At 41.4% G+C, this 15774-nt stretch overlaps 2 protein-coding genes across 2 annotated transcripts; one reads left to right on the top strand and one right to left on the bottom strand.

The window, feature by feature from the left end:
* The first annotated feature begins 2275 nt into the window (after positions 1–2275).
* Positions 2276–7638, top strand: fitm1l (fat storage inducing transmembrane protein 1, like). The gene is made up of 3 exons (XM_026313241.2): positions 2276–2564; positions 3194–3372; positions 5773–7638. The coding sequence occupies exons 2-3, from the start codon at positions 3194–3196 to the stop codon at positions 6404–6406; spliced, it is 813 nt and encodes a 270-aa protein (XP_026169026.1). The 5' UTR covers positions 2276–2564; the 3' UTR covers positions 6407–7638.
* Positions 6962–14563, bottom strand: trnau1apb (tRNA selenocysteine 1 associated protein 1b). The gene is made up of 9 exons (XM_026313240.2): positions 14411–14563; positions 13478–13575; positions 12404–12503; positions 11553–11605; positions 10970–11098; positions 10393–10509; positions 9832–10132; positions 8754–8799; positions 6962–7917 (listed from the first exon to the last, which is right to left on the bottom strand). Exons 1-9 carry the CDS (start codon positions 14444–14446, stop codon positions 7781–7783), a joined length of 1017 nt encoding a protein of 338 aa, XP_026169025.1. The 5' UTR covers positions 14447–14563; the 3' UTR covers positions 6962–7780.
* Positions 14564–15774: the final 1211 nt, after the last annotated feature.

The raw sequence follows: 15774 nt of genomic DNA, 5'->3' as shown, positions 1-15774 counted from the left end.
CCAAAGAGATCAGCACCTTTCTACAAAAAGATAGTGGAGGTTTGGGAGCACATTAATATTTAAAAAAAAATCATGAAGCTTGACATTGAGCCCTGCCCATCTTCAGCACTACTACATTAGTGAAAAAATCTCTGGCTTCTCTGGAAGATGCTGTTGCATGTCCATAATTATCTACCTGCCCTTCCCACTTGCTCTTATAAAGCAGTTAGTCCAGATATTGTAGCTATTATTAACTTTTATCTTCCCACTGTCATTGTCAGTTTTACACATTCTGCTTTATGAACAATAATCAACCTTTTCAGTCTCTCTTTTAATCCAAGTGCAGCACCAAAACTGCACTGGTCAATGTTAGAAATGACTTACTGCTTACAGCTATGCAGCCCTGTCTCCAGCCTTCATTTTCCTTGACCTCAGCTCTGCCTTTGACATAGTGGACCACAGTGTCTTGAACAACCATCTGACAAACTGTTGGCATTATTTATGTGGCTTTGTATTGATTTATCTCTGTCCAACATAATTTTTTTTCTGTTATGCTCAGAGATGCCTCCTCCTCAATTGTCTGGTTCCCCAGGAGTCCATTCTGGGTCCTCTATTAGTCCTCTATACTCACTGCTTTCATTGCTTTGTGGCTGATATGCAGCCCTATGTCCCAATAAAGCCTGGTAGTACTGATGTTCTGCCTTGTGAAATTAAAACTGCAGTTGAATGACACCAAATCAGAAATAATTTTAGGTAGACATTCTGCCTCCAGCACTAGTAGCATTTCTAAACTCTGATAAAAATCTGATTGTTATATTTGATTCAGTGTTGCCCTTCAGCAGTCAGATAACTGATGTCGTACAACCATATATTGTTTAGCTGAGATCAGATCATTCTTTACATCTAGAAAGATTATCCGTGACTTAGTTTCCTTTGGACTGGCCTATTGCAGTGCTGTGTTCTGATATTAGCAGCTGAAACATTCAAAGACTACAGCTGCTACAAAATGCTGCAGCTACTTTTTCCACATGCTCAAAGAGAAGTGACCACATTGCATCAGTCCTCACTGCCCTTCACTGGCTACCTGTAAGTTTTAACATTGATTTTAAAATTTTATTGCCTGTTTTAAAGGCATTAATGGTCAGGTTTTCTAGCCATTTTTTAAAATTTCTTTTGCTTTCCTCCTCCCTTCATTTAAAAAAAAAAATTAAAAAAAAGTTTATTTTAATTCCTGTACATATAGAGAGCTCAGAGCCAGAACCAAATTCCTTGTTTGTGTGCACAAGCTGATTCTGATTCTGCTTATGCATATGACATGCCAACTTCCAAGGAGCCTAACTTTGAGACCCTCTGGCAGGGTCTTATCTATGGTCCCACAATTTTTACTTGTCATTTAGGTTACCTGTCCTGTAGATGGAGCTTAGGTCTTCACTTAAGTGATGTATTGTTTGAACTATTTTGATTACCATGTTTTAGACTCTTGCTCTGGATTTTAAGACTTTTATTGTTTGTTTTTTCTAATCTACTTTGCAACTGTATTTTGAAAGATATTACTTACTCATATACTGTATGTTACGTTAGCCTGCTGGTGATGGTATATGTGTACATGTGTACAAACGTGAATAGAATAACCTTAAGTTCTTACCTAACTTTTATCTTCCTCAACAAGAAAAATGTCCAAATATTTCTGCAAAGGGGAGTAATTTGCATTTGTTGAATTAAGTTGTCATCTCATATTAGTCCAATATATCTCAAGCTTGCTTATACTGTACATTTTTCATTACACACTGTACAACCTGTATGAGTTGGAAGGTAATGAGGGTGAATTTGACTTCAGAGCTTTGTGGATCCAAGGTGAATGTGAAGATCATTGATAGAACAGTCTTGGCCAGAGTCAATTAAAGACTATGAAAACAAGTGAAATTGGACAGAGAGTGAAGACAGACAGAAAGGACAGTAAACGTGTGCAAACTGTGTTGCCATTCATTGATTGACAAAGACAGATGCTGCAACAGCTGAGTCTGAGCCCAGATACACAACAAAGGTTACTGCTATTAATACATATAAACACATGAATACCCATACAGTCACACATAATTGCAAAGGTTAATTTTAAAGGTTAATTTGTTACTTTTCTGTAACATCAGCACCTGTCATTGTTGCCTACTTTACTCTCAGCCTCTGCTATGAATGAAGATTAGTCAGAAATCCAGTGATATCCATACTAACACCAAGGAATCGATGTCATTGGTTCAACCTTCAGTACTATTAGTGGGAGTAATATGACACCTTCAAGGCCCAGGAGCCATATGACATGGTGTGTGTGTTCAAGAAGGTGGGTGTCAGTGACAGAGAAGAGCAGTGACACTACAGTTATTGTGGACATTGATTAAATGGGAGAGGTATTCTGAAGCTCCAACCACTGGACGTCTTTCAGCATAGATTCAACACGGTGGTGGCCATTGGTGAGCGGATTATGGTGGTGGCCACTGCATTTTTGCACAAGCGATCTGGAAGTGTCCAATGACAGTCACTGCACAACAAGGAAAAGTGGGAAGAGGACACTTAGAAACCTGCTACACAAGGTCAGAGATGATTGATCTTTATCTCACATCTGCAGCTGCAACACAACCCAACAAAACAAAAGTTATGTGGTTTAAAAAGCAGCTGCATTGTGAAAAAGGGTTTTGAAATAGCTACGGCCAACTGCATTTCACTGAAGCTACTAGTAGATACAGTGAACTGTAGTGAATGAATAGAAGTTCCTGTGATTGGATTTTCAGTGTGCATGTATTTCAGTCTGTGGAATGCTAGAGGCCAGGTTTCATTCTATTCTTATCACCTGGCACAACTCTATGCATGGGTGCTGTACATAAGCGGCTAGCTGAATCACATTGGTGGATTTCAACTATTTTTATTACACAGCCAGTAGGTTTGACTTTCCACATGATCTGGGTTAACCCAATCCAGTCAGTGCACCTATTATCAGCTGTGTTTAAAAAATTAATCTGAATAAACTGATTAAATACAACCAAGCTTCTGGAAAATGTTAAATTATCCAGCAAAAGGCAGTAATCATCAGTTACCAGTGTGTTCAGTTCATTCCAGTCAGGATTAACTTACATGAGACAGTGCCTGCTGTTTAGTCTGTGGATCAACTACACAAACACTGTGCTGCAGGCGATTGTAATGTCTGTTGTGGTTCTGGGTTCAGATGTTTCTCAACACAGTGCTGGTAGTCCTGACGGACCTGGCCGCCCGGCTCTTGGGAAACACTATATTCCGGAAGAACTTCCACCTGTTGCTTTCTGCAGTGGTGCTGTTCGGTCCTGCACTGAGCCTCTGGGTATCCCACCACAGCATCTTTGCTAAGAGAAGCCACTTTCTCTACAGGTGAGACTGCTTCCTGCTCACATGTCTGTTTCGGACCAGTGGTGTTACTGTGCCATGGCGTTGCATCTGTCAGGGCGTCTTATTCAGGCCCGCATCAAGTTACAAAGGAAAAACTCTTATTCTTAAAATACAAGTGTAATTGTTTAATCCTGAAGCAGGATGTATCTCTTAAGTTATGAGAATAACTTATTAGACCAGTGATTCCAAAACCTTTTCTAAATGATACTAAAATGCTTTGTACAGCTGAGAGAAACCTTTGAGCCTGCTGAGAATTTTCTGAGGACTCTTTGTTGCGATTTTGAAACAGGACATATTCAAATGATTGGATACATTTACCTGAAGTTGTTTCACCATTGTTTTCTGTTGAGCCCATGGTTGGGATTGAAGAAATTCTACATCTATATACTGAAATTCTTGAGTTTTGCTGAGTTTATTTTTCCAGTATAACATTACAGTACAGCATTTGGGGCAGGTGGATGGGTGGTTATACTGTTGCCTCACAGCAAGAATGTTCCTGGTTCGAAACCCGGCAGGGGCCTTTCTGTGTGGAATGAACAAAGTATTCTGGAATTGCTGTGTAGGGGCTATTAGAGGATCCTATAGTCTGGCAGTGCAAGAAAATAAAAGACAGTGCTTTAATGTAACTAGAATGATGTGTCAGTTAATGTGGTGATGTTTCACTACTACACTTAACATGACAAAATATACAGTGGGTACGGAAAGTATTCAGACCCCTTTAAATTTTTCACTCGTTGTGTCATTGCAGCCATTTGCCAAAATCAAAAAAGTTCATTTTATTTCTCATTAATGTACACTCAGCACCCCATCTTGACAGAAAAAAACAGAAATGTAGAAATTTTTGCAAATTTATTAAAAAAGAAAAACTGAAATATCACATGGTCATAAGTATTCAGACCCTTTGCAGTGACACTCATATTTAACTCACATGCTGTCCATTTCTTCTGATCCTCCTTGAGATGGTTCTGCTCCTTCATTGGAGTCCAGCTGTGTTTAATTAAACTGATTGGACTTGATTAGGAAAGGCACACACCTGTCTATATAAGACCTTACAGCTCACAGTGCATGTCAGAGCAAATGAGAATCATGAGGTCGAAGGAACTGCCCAAGGAGCTCAGAGACAGAATTGTGGCAAGGCACAGATCTGGCCAAGGTTACAAAAGAATTTCTGCAGCACTCAAGGTTCCCAAGAGCACAGTGGCCTCCATAATCCTCAAATGGAAAAAGTTTGGGACGACCAGAACTCTTCCTAGACCTGGCCGTCCAGCCAAACTGAGCAATCGTGGGAGAAGAGCCTTGGTGAGAGAGGTAAAGAAGAACCCAAAGATCACTGTGGCTGAGCTCCAGAGATGCAGTAGGGAGATGGGAGAAAGTTCCACAAAGTCAACTATCACTGCAGCCCTCCACCATTCGGGGCTTTATGGCAGAGTGGCCCGACGGAGACCTCTCCTCAGTGCAAGACACATGAAAGCCCGCATAGAGTTTGCCAAAAAACACATGAAGGACTCCAAGACTATGAGAAATAAGATTCTCTGGTCTGATGAGACCAAGATTAAACTTTTTGGCGTTAATTCTAAGCGGTATGTGTGGAGAAAACCAGGCACTGCTCATCACCTGCCCAATACAATCCCTACAGTGAAACATGGTGGTGGGAGCATCATGTTGTGGGGGTGTTTTTCAGCTGCAGGGACAGGACGACTGGTTGCAATTGAAGGAAAGATGAATGCGGCCAAGTACAGAGATATCCTGGAAGAAAACCTCTTCCAGAGTGCTCAGGACCTCAGACTGGGCCGAAGGTTCACCTTTCAACAGGACAATGACCCTAAGCACACAGCTAAAATAACAAAGGAGTGGCTTCGGAACAACTCTGTGACCGTTCTTGACTGGCCCAGCCAGAGCCCTGACCTAAACCCAATTGAGCATCTCTGGAGAGACCTGAAAATGGCTGTCCACCAACGTTCACCATCCAACCTGACAGAACTGGAGAGGATCTGCAAGGAAGAATGGCAGAGGATCCCCAAATCCAGGTGTGAAAAACTTGTTGCATCATTCCCAAGAAGACTCATGGCTGTACTAGCTCAAAAGGGTGCTTCTACTCAATACTGAGCACAGGGTCTGAATACTTATGACCATGTGATATTTCAGTTTTTCTTTTTTAATAAATTTGCAAAAATTTCTACATTTCTGTTTTTTTCTGTCAAGAAGGGGTGCTGAGTGTACATTAATGAGAAATAAAATGAACTTTTTTGATTTTGGCAAATGGCTGCAATGACACAAAGAGTGAAAAATTTAAAGGGGTCTGAATACTTTCCGTACCCACTGTAGTTCCTCTCTTGTCACTTCTTCCCTCCTCTAACATTATCAGTCCTCTCCTGCTTCTAGGATGTTCCTGCGCTCTGGATGGGGCTGGACCTGTATCTTTGTCGGCGCCTTTGTCTTCCTCCTCTCCTTCTCCATCCGCCGTTCCCTTGCTCTCTCTGTCCGTCACCTTTCCAGGCTTGGGGGGGCTGGTGCACTGTGGCTTGTTTTCTGCAAATTCCTGGACCTCCTGGACAACGCTACAGGAAGTTGCTATGAACCCTTATTGACGAACCCAGAACAGCCCTTGTTGGTGTTGCGAGAAGGGGAGAGCAAGTCTGACTGCCTGAAAGCTGGGATGCTATGGAGAGGATATGAAGTTTCACAGGATGTCTTCCTTCTCTGTCTCTGCTGCCTGCTGCTGGCAGAGGAAACAGCTGTGTTTGGTCCATACCTGAGTTTGGGAGGGATCTCAGATGCTCCTCTAAGGATCCTCTTCCTGTTCTGCGTTCTCCTGCTCGGACTCTGGATCTTTCTCCTCCTCTGTCTCTTAGCTTACTTCCCTCAGTTCCCTACCCAGCTACTAGGGGGCGCCCTAGGCTGTCTCAGCTGGCGGGGACTGTATGAGGGCTGGTACCGCCTGGGGCCCAGCTGGTGTTGTCCTGGAAGGCCTGGACTGGGGCTGCTTCACACAAAGACCAGCAGCACTGAGGGCTGAGCCACAATCACTGCAATTAACTGACAAACAAAGACATTCAAACACACGTCAACACTGACACGATGGATGATTAGGTCAGAGTGATTGTTTGAAGATGACCATGGATTCCACAGCAAACACAAAACATGTCCAATTGGGTTCATTGTCCACATTTTACAGCAAAACCAAATGTCCTGTTGAAACAATCAATCAAACAGACAAAGCGGCCATTTAAGATGTATAGGTGCATTGTAGGTGCTTTTTTCTAACATATACCAATGCAAGACCTTAATAGACTGATTTTCTGCAACATGCAGTGAGTCAGTCCTTGACATAAGAGTCAAGTGACAGCTGTTGGCACAGACAAATGCTCTAACCCACAGCTTAGAGTTTGATTTGCAATCCTGAGAAAAAAAGTAAATAATTTGATGGATATTAATATCCAGCTGGGACTGCAACAATCACAACAATCTACATACTGCATATGGAATTACAAGCTCCTTCATATATTTCAGTAAATAAGGAACACTCAAGACCATTTCCTCCTTAATTAGTTTTTCTTTTTTTGATAAAATGTCTCCAGGAAGAAAACATATACAAAACAGCCATCAGACAGCAGGGAATAAAAGCTGCCTGTTACAGCGAATCAGCAGTCAACCTCAAAAAGTCATTACATACAGTTTCACAGCGCTCAGACATATTGAGAGGGTGTATCAGTCATCTATTATATAGAAACAGACCATGCTCGTTGACTAGGAAACGGTGATAAATGAGACTTCTTGCTGATCAGCCCATACTTTTTCCTTACTTCTAGTCAGATAATGTTCATTAAATACAACAGTGTAGATCAAAAAAATAAAAAAAGAGGAAGATCCTTCATTAAAAATGAACTACAGAAAAAAAAATCTTGGACTGAGAGAGGTACATGGAAGTTGACAATAAAGGCATCACTGTATTTTAAACAAAGCCTGGAACTCTCTCGCTAAAGAGTTGGGGCCTTATTCAAGTTACCTTTTGCTGGTGTGGCCACTTCAACAAGGATCAACAGAAATAACTGATGGTCATTTTTGTTCCTCCGTGACATCATTAAATGGTGAAATACTGATGCACAACATTCAGTTTGCCATGCTACTGCTACAGTGCCAGTCATCAGCAGAGGACAACTTTAGCATTTCATCCCAAACCCTGTAGCTGTCTGTACGCTGCCTAAAAAAAAAAAAAAATCAAAGTACGTTCTTAAACAAGTTTCTCTGTATGTGCTGTCAGATAAAGTACTGAGACAGTGATCTGAAGTGGCTTTTATAAGGTCTTAGAGCCTTAGATCATGGAAGATTACTCGGAGTACAAAAATCAGAAAAAAATGAAATATTCCACCATTATGAAGGGGAGAGGTTATCAAGAGAGGGAGCTGATGGGAGAGTCAACAGAATTCAGGGGTTCCCAGTGACAGTTCATCATGGCATCATAAAGCTCCTCGCTGCGCTGCATAAAATCTTTGTTCCACTGATCCACATCACATTCAGGGATGGGTTCTGTAAAATACCCCAAAACAAAGATACTTAGACACACAACTCCTTTTGAAACAGACAGACTTATATCTGTGAGCTATTTAAAACCATAACCCTTATTTAAAAAAATAAAATAAAATCAATCAACAATTTTACTGCCCCACATCGTCCCAAATCCCCATGATATGACACTTACCACCTACGTTTACTATGCCAATGTTTGAGATGCTCCAGAATAAATCAGTTCAATACTGGATGAACCTGTGGTAGTAATGCTCATTCACAATAAAGGCCTTCATGCTCAATAACAACGCTGTTGTCAGACCATCTTTGTAAGTGACATGTACCCTGGTCCAGTGTGAATGCTGCTGAGGTCCTCAACGGCCACACATGAAATGGGAGCCACGTGGGTAAGAAAAACATCAGCATTTGTGTGGGAGTTACAGTCAACAATTTCCTTAAAAGCTATTAAGTTACTGTGTTTTTACCAGCCAACACTGCACGATGACGACAGGAGATATGAGGGAGATGTTAGAATTTTGGCTGCGTAATTGGAGATCAAATATGAAATGGATCTAGGACCAGATGCACAACTAGCCCATCTGACTGAAAAATGATGTGGTCAGTCTGTGAGGGGGAAAATATATGTACATAGCGGACCCAAGTCACTTGAGGGGATTATACTGTATATCAAAAGCATGTAATGTGAATGGAACACATTGTTCCTCAGCTTTTTCACAACTTAGGATGTGTCTACCAATGGCCAGAGCACATAGCTAAATAATAATGCTAGAAATCAGACGATTATATAAAAAAATAATTAAAAATATAAAAATTTTAAAAAGAGGTCAGGATCTTGCCTTCTGCATTATCGTCCTCAATATCTTCAGTCTCCTCGTGTGTCTGCTGCAGAAAGAGGTGAAATGTTACGTTAGTCTTAAGTGATGAGCCTTAATCCCAAACCTTCAGGATTTTACTATTACTAACTACAACCCTTTTCAACCATAAAGAAACATCTTGGATATATAGCAGAATTTAAAATCAGGTACTCAGGGATTTGCAAGTAAATAGTTTACTACAACAAACAAATACATGCTGCCATGTACTGCCAGCATAACCACATTTCTGCCAGTCACTTGGTTTGATGCAGGAGAGAGACACCACTGTAGTCATTTAGTTCAGCTGGACACTTTACTTCAGGAACTATAAGATGTCGTCCCACCCACTGGTGCCTGGTTGTTCTTTTATTGTAGCCAGTGAAGTTGTTAGTTCCCCTCTGTATTCATGTTAAGCGCAGCATTTTTCTTGACAAAAAACTGTGTATAGGCCTACTTCACTTCCCCCTGTTCTGTCATTCATGAATGGCCAGGTTATGATTTCAAACTCACATTGGTGTATCAGAACATGCCAATCACAGGCAAGGACCCACCCCTACTCTGTTTTTAATATGCTCCAACCTCCACGGGGGGAAAACATAATGATAGGGTCATACATACAGACCTGTGAAAGTGCTAAGCACACCAGTCCAACAAAAAAAAAAAAAAAATGTAGTCACACTCAACTGATTTTGAATTATGTGTCCTAACATTAGTTAACATTAGCAAACAAAGTTGCTGAGGGTTCTGACTGTAAATGTCTGATCCTAGAATCACCTCTGACATTTAAAAGTTCTCCTCATATTAAAGTTGCTGGTACTTCTAGTCAGATGCGAGCTGTGCAATGAGGCACAAACATAACAGAGATAACATGATGCAATATAAAAACAGATAACCTGAAGCTGTTAGCTCAATCTGCCAGTTTCCCCTGCTTCAGTTCTTGGTGCTAGGCTAGGCTAAACAGCCTGGGCCAACAACCCCTGAACTACAATCAGCAGTGAAGCATATGTCCCATAAAGTCAAAAGTTTTCCTTTAAGCATGAAAGTTGAGTTTTTCCCTCACCTCTACAGCTCCTGACATGTCAGTGGACATTGGTGGCATCCCCAGGGGAGGTGGGGGCATCATGTGACCTGGTGGGGGGTATCCATAGGGCCCATAGTTATAGTTGTAGCCGCTGTTGTAGCCACTACTGTAGCCACTGTTGTAGCCGCTGTTGTAACCACTGTACTGGTCATAGCCCCCCCACTGGGAGTAGTAACCCCCCTGACTCCCACTATGGCTGCCATAGTAACTGGACTGGGACTGATTGTAGTTGCTATGGTAATTCTGGCCTTGGGCCCCATGGTAGGTGCTCATCTTCTGGCTGCAAAATGAAAAATACACTGACTTAATGAAAACAGGGAATTTAATTCTGCTGTCATCCAAATCAACATGAAAACAGATAAAACTTCAAATTGCAGTACTTCTGCAGCAAAGTTTAACTGCAAATATTACTGGAGGCAGCAGATTTACTGGTGCAGGAGACTAGGGTTGGTCATTTCTTTATTCACTTCTTCTTCTTGTGAAGATGTACTGTTTATATTCTTTGCCATGTTCCATCATGTTTCTTTGCCAATTCCTTACCTCTTTGCCACAGCGATACTGAGTCTGAGCGGCTTTCCTCCAAGCATCGTTCCCTGGCATTCATCAATCGCCTTCTTCTGCTCGCTCTCCTCCCCAAACTTGACAAAGCCATAGCCTCTGCAAGTCAAAACACAGTTAAACCTCTTCTTCACACAGACACACGCTAGATACTTGGCATGAAATAGCCACTTATAATTGGAAACAGAATATAATGGGTATTATTATGGTAGAACTGAAACTTGTGGTTTTACTTTTAACATGAAGTAGCATCACTTGAATTGTGAGTTGCTCTTGCTTAGCCTATATGGGGAAAACAATAGTTTTAGCATAAGACCACAAGAAAACATTTCTGTAGCCTCTTTTCGAAAATAGATGAAGCTGTAACGGAGGTCAATGTCCATAACACTGCCATTCAAATAACCACAGAAACCAGGAAAGTGTTAATATTATATTAACAGAATCTTATACACCACGGAAAAGAAAGTATGCATTTTAAGAAATCATCTGCTGTCAAACAATACTTATAACATCTCTTAAGCCACGTCACAGTCTGTTCCATCTCTGTGAGCTGACATACCTGGAGTATCCATACTGGTCAGTGACGACTTTGGCTCCTTTGCAGGAAGGGTACTTCTTGAAAACTTGGTGTAGCTGAAAGTCATCCACCTCAGAGGCCAAGTCGCCTACAAACACTGAAAATTCAGGCCTGAGGGAAGGAAAGACTGATGAAATATTCTCTTTCTAAATACTGATATCATTGTCAGGAAATTAAAGGGACAGCTGGGTTTCTGCAAAATGTTACTGTTTAACCCAAATCAGACAAGTTAATCAAGGCCTTTATATTCTTGTTCTGATCTATGTTTTGCACAATTTTACCATGAGGTCTACATGGCCCTTCATGGCTCTGTTATTGTCCTGACGTGCAATGTGAATAAAATTCACATTACAATTTATTATTACAAAAAAATTTAAAACACATTCCAGGCAGAGAAGAATACATTTAATTTGTCAAATGCCTTTATAAGGCATATATAATATATTAAAACAAATTTTGTTTTTTATTCTGATATGAAATAATGAGAACAGTTTGGGTTTCTTACAGGAAAGATATGTAGCATTCTTAAAGAACTTGCAAAAGGTGAATGGAAGCCATCTCTTACCCTGCCTCTGGCCGTTTTCCATAGGTGGCATAGTTTAGCTTAAACTTCCGGGGCTGCACATGGGGAGAGAAAAGGCACACACTAAGACAGCTTCAAACACCAAGATGTGTACTATAGCACTGATATTGCTGGAAATAGAGAGTAGAGTTATTATGGTTATTATTTGGGTATACATACCTCCACCACCCAGACCAGCCATAAGCCCATTCCTCAGTTAGTTCCTACCAGAGACTCTATTCACCAGCTTCAAACAAAGTACATTCATGTACAAGCAGCCTCTCAGCCACCTTCAGCAGCAGGTACAGGCCGATGGACAGGGGAGTCCAGTAGCTTGGCCAGCTCACAGAGCCAACAGCATTTCAAATTCACTAGCAAGCAGCCAAAGCTTGCAACTTTATTAACCACTTAACGCTTGCTCAACCATGATTTCCTTTTGTTTTAACATTAACAGACCCTCAGGTAAGACTTGCTGTCACTGCAGCCAATAAAGAATGCAGTTTTACTCTGTAGTATACATAGCTATTTAAAATTTTGGTTTACATGGACTGGGAAAGTGCAATAATGGTGGTCAAAGCACACAAAAAGCACATTCTCTTGGTAGGGCTCTTTTAACCTATGTGTGACTGGTTACAATTGACTGATTAGCATCCAATACTATTGCGTTATTAACAAAAGCAGACCAAGACTAGTTGAGCTCCACTATCCACAGCCATATAAACAATTATATACTGCTTGCTAGTATAAATCTAATACTGGAAGAAACGGAACGCGGTATCACATTTTTAACAGTATTTATATAATTCCAGCATACAATAAACATATTGTGGCAAGGACTACACTATAAGACTTACCGGATTTGATCCTGGAACCAGCTTTCCATTGAGTCTTTGGACACAGCGGTCAACACTTGCTTCATCTGCCAGCTCCACAAAGCAGTAACCAGCTGAACCACTGTACAAGAGCAGAGAGATGTCAGGATAGTCATGAAGAAACAATATTCTATAAAAGCAATACAGCAGCAAGTGCATTATCAGTATAAAAGCTATAGATGAATGGAAAACAAACCATAGGCCTTAGACTACAGGGGGGCAAAATATCTCTGGGGCTGTGCCCACTTGCAGACAACCAAAACTGTCACAGCATGTGTCTTAAAACATGACAAAACTCGTAAATCAACCCTGAACTATATATCAAAACCAATGATGTCAGTACCCACCGCTGGACTTGTAGGATTTCTGGAATAAAGTATAAATCCAGATTAAGCAATGCATCATCTGTTTCGTCATCTGAGTCAGTAAACAGGGGAGTACATTTAATCAGCCGAAGCCAATATTGCACCTGTCAATCATTTAAGCTGCACAAGGCTTATGTAAAAATTACATTTGGAAAACGTTACACTGGTCAGAGGAAATTTATAAAGAAACATGTCATATGAAACAACGACCACCTCTTTAAATACCAAGGGTGTATTTGAGTCTAACGATGTGATGCTGATATGTAGCTGTATGTATGTACAGACACAGAGGTGCCTTGGGCAGTAATCCTGTTGTCACTTTAGGGTTAACGGTGAGTGGTAGGTTAGTCTAAAAACATCTTTTTTTGTTGTTCCATGCAGTATTTACTTTCTGGGGTCACTGCACTAGATGCTAGCTTTGTTACAATGTTGTTAGACGTACACTGCCATGTTTCACCCAGAATCAGCTCAATGTTTCTAAAATGACTTGGTAACTTCTTGTGGACACTGACATTTTGCAGATGCAATGTTGTCTTTTCAGGGGGGTTTGTTTCACAGTAATGTGAATGCACCATTACAGGCTTGCCTGTAGTTGTCAACACCTTTACAGAGGAACTCCCACCAGCACATTTAATAACGCAGCAGTTGTCTGAGAGAGGCTGAATAACATGGTGTGCTGTGTACAACCTACCCTGTTATCCTGTGAGTAATGATCTTGACTCCAAATGGTGATTCTCCCATAGCACTAAAGGCTTGCTTGATGAAGTTTTCATCCATGTATGGGTCCAACTGAGCACACATGCAAATAAAAAAACACACATTTAATACAAACCAAAACCAAACGTTCATAATAGTATATGAGTATGTCCACAAGATCAAAAAACTGGATAAAATAATACATGGCCCAACTGTCCTTTGGACAAGCCAATTATAATGCAGCTGCAAAATAGGGTGATCTGTGCTTAGGGTTAATAACCTCATTATTCATATACGTCACCATTTAGGCTGCACTTCTCATGGAAAACAGTCATCGTATTAGTTTGCTGCTGCATATAGACCTGCTGACCGGACTTGATATGAAACTGCATAAACAGATTCAGCACATTGATGTTTAGTCAAAACACAGGGGGGAGGCAAGAAACTTTTCTTTACCGATCTGATGTGACAAGTATTTACAATTGTACGATGCTATTTCTCTCCAGCTTTACAAAAATGAAACATCTCTGCCAATCAGCGTTAAGATCGCGTGTTAAGTATTTATTTATTTATTTGTTTGTTTGTTTGTTGACGCACGGCTGGTGAAATGACAATACGAAGCGACTCGGAACTTTAACCTTAGCTTAGCTCAAAGCAGCTAGCTGGTTAGCTGACGCCTGCTACGACGTTAAGCGCTTAAGTTAACGTCAGCAGAGGAACAACTGTGTATTTGATGACTAGTTAAACCACCAGTGTTACTGCTGTGCGTTGGTAAAACGTATTACACCGAGCTCTGACAATGAAGTACCTACAAACGGAGTTTGACATAACCCTTTGCGTGCTTCAACCTCATAACCGAGTTAGCAACAACTAGCACGTGTAGCCATGCTAATATACACACGCACAGAGAAACAGGCTTCAAACGTACATCACCCATCCACAGGCTCGTCTGTCTGTTAAACATCCTCAAACCAGATCCGTAAACGTGAATGGCGCTATAAAAAAACGATGTTTTCGACGTTAAAACTTCTCCTCGCGCTTTCTCTTCCGCCTCAAGCCAATGAGGTACTTCCGGTCGGTGGCCCTACGAAGAATTTTCTTCCCCCTTTTCAAATTAAAAGTTACAATCAAAACGCCCATCCAAGTCCACTCAGGTCCACGGAGTGCTATTATATATGATGCATTCACAGAGAGTGGGTACGGGTGGGAATAACGCTAATGTTTGGTATGTGTAATGCATACAGAGTAACAATTTTGCTTGTATGGAGAAACAAATTGTTTTCATTAAAGCATTTTGACCACAATGCAACCAAAGGGGGGCACAATCCAGTGTCTTCATGTGCCGGTCCCAATTCCGGTAAATGCAGAGGGTTGTGTCATGAAGGGCATCCAATGTAAAATTTCAGCCAAATCAAACATGCCAATCAATATGACTTCTGTACCGGATCGGTCGCGGCCTGGGTTAACAACGACCGCCACTGGTGATGTTGACCTACAGGGTGTCAGTGGAAATTGGACTACTGTTGGTCGAAGAAGGAGAGGAGGAAGGCGTGTTCGTAGGCAAAGAGAGAAGAGGAAGGGCAGGAGTGAAGGACTTAGAGTAGGGACTTCGAATGTAGGGACTTTGTCAGGGAAAACTAGAAAGTTGGCTGATATGATGGACAGAAGAAAGGTGGATATCATGTGTGTTCAGGAGACCAGGTGGAAAGGTAGCAAGGCCTATAGATTAGGAGCAGGGTTCAAGCTGTTTTATCATGGTGTGGATGGAAAGAGGAATGGAGTAGGAGTTATCCTGAAGGAGGATTTTGCTCTGGAGGTGAAGAGAGTGTCAGATAGGGTGATGAGTCTGAAGCTGGAAGTTGAATATGTGATGTTGAATGTTGTCAGTGGTTATGCCCCACAGGTAGGATGTGAGTTAGAAGAGAAGGAGAAATTCTGGAGGGAGATGGATGAGGTGATTCAGGGTATCCCTAGTGGTGAGAGAGTGGTGATTGGGACAGACTTCAACGGACATGTTGGTGAGGGAAACAGAGGTGACGAGGAAGTGATGGGTAAGTTTGGTATGCAGGACAGGAATGCAGAAGGACAGATGATGGTAGACTTTGCAAAAAGGATGGAAATGGCTGTAGTGAACACATTTTTCCAGAAAAGGGAGGAGCATAGGGTGACATATAAGAGTGGAGGCAGGAGCACACAAGTTGATTACATCTTGTGCAGACGCTCCAACCTGAAAGAGATCAGTGACTGCAAAGTAGTGGCTTGGGGAGAGAGATGATGACAGATGACATACCT

Source organism: Mastacembelus armatus, chromosome 17 (assembly GCF_900324485.2).
Source record: "Mastacembelus armatus chromosome 17, fMasArm1.2, whole genome shotgun sequence".
Lineage (NCBI taxonomy): Eukaryota > Metazoa > Chordata > Actinopteri > Synbranchiformes > Mastacembelidae > Mastacembelus > Mastacembelus armatus.
This window is presented reverse-complemented; position numbering and strand designations above follow the sequence as displayed.

Bases quoted from the DNA above. Each gene is read 5' to 3' on its own strand.
- fitm1l (XM_026313241.2), top strand. From the start codon at position 3,194: ATGTTTCTCAACACAGTGCTGGTAGTCCTGACGGACCTGGCCGCCCGG. The intron at 3,373-5,772 runs GTGAGACTGCTT...TCCTGCTTCTAG, and splicing joins AGAAGCCACTTTCTCTACAG to GATGTTCCTGCGCTCTGGAT.
- trnau1apb (XM_026313240.2), bottom strand. From the start codon at position 14,446: ATGTTTAACAGACAGACGAGCCTGTGGATGGGTGAT. The intron at 11,606-12,403 runs GTAAGTCTTATA...CCCCATGTGCAG, and splicing joins TGGTTCCAGGATCAAATCCG to CCCCGGAAGTTTAAGCTAAA. The intron at 8,800-9,831 runs GTGAGGGAAAAA...CTCTTTCTGCAG, and splicing joins ACATGTCAGGAGCTGTAGAG to CAGACACACGAGGAGACTGA.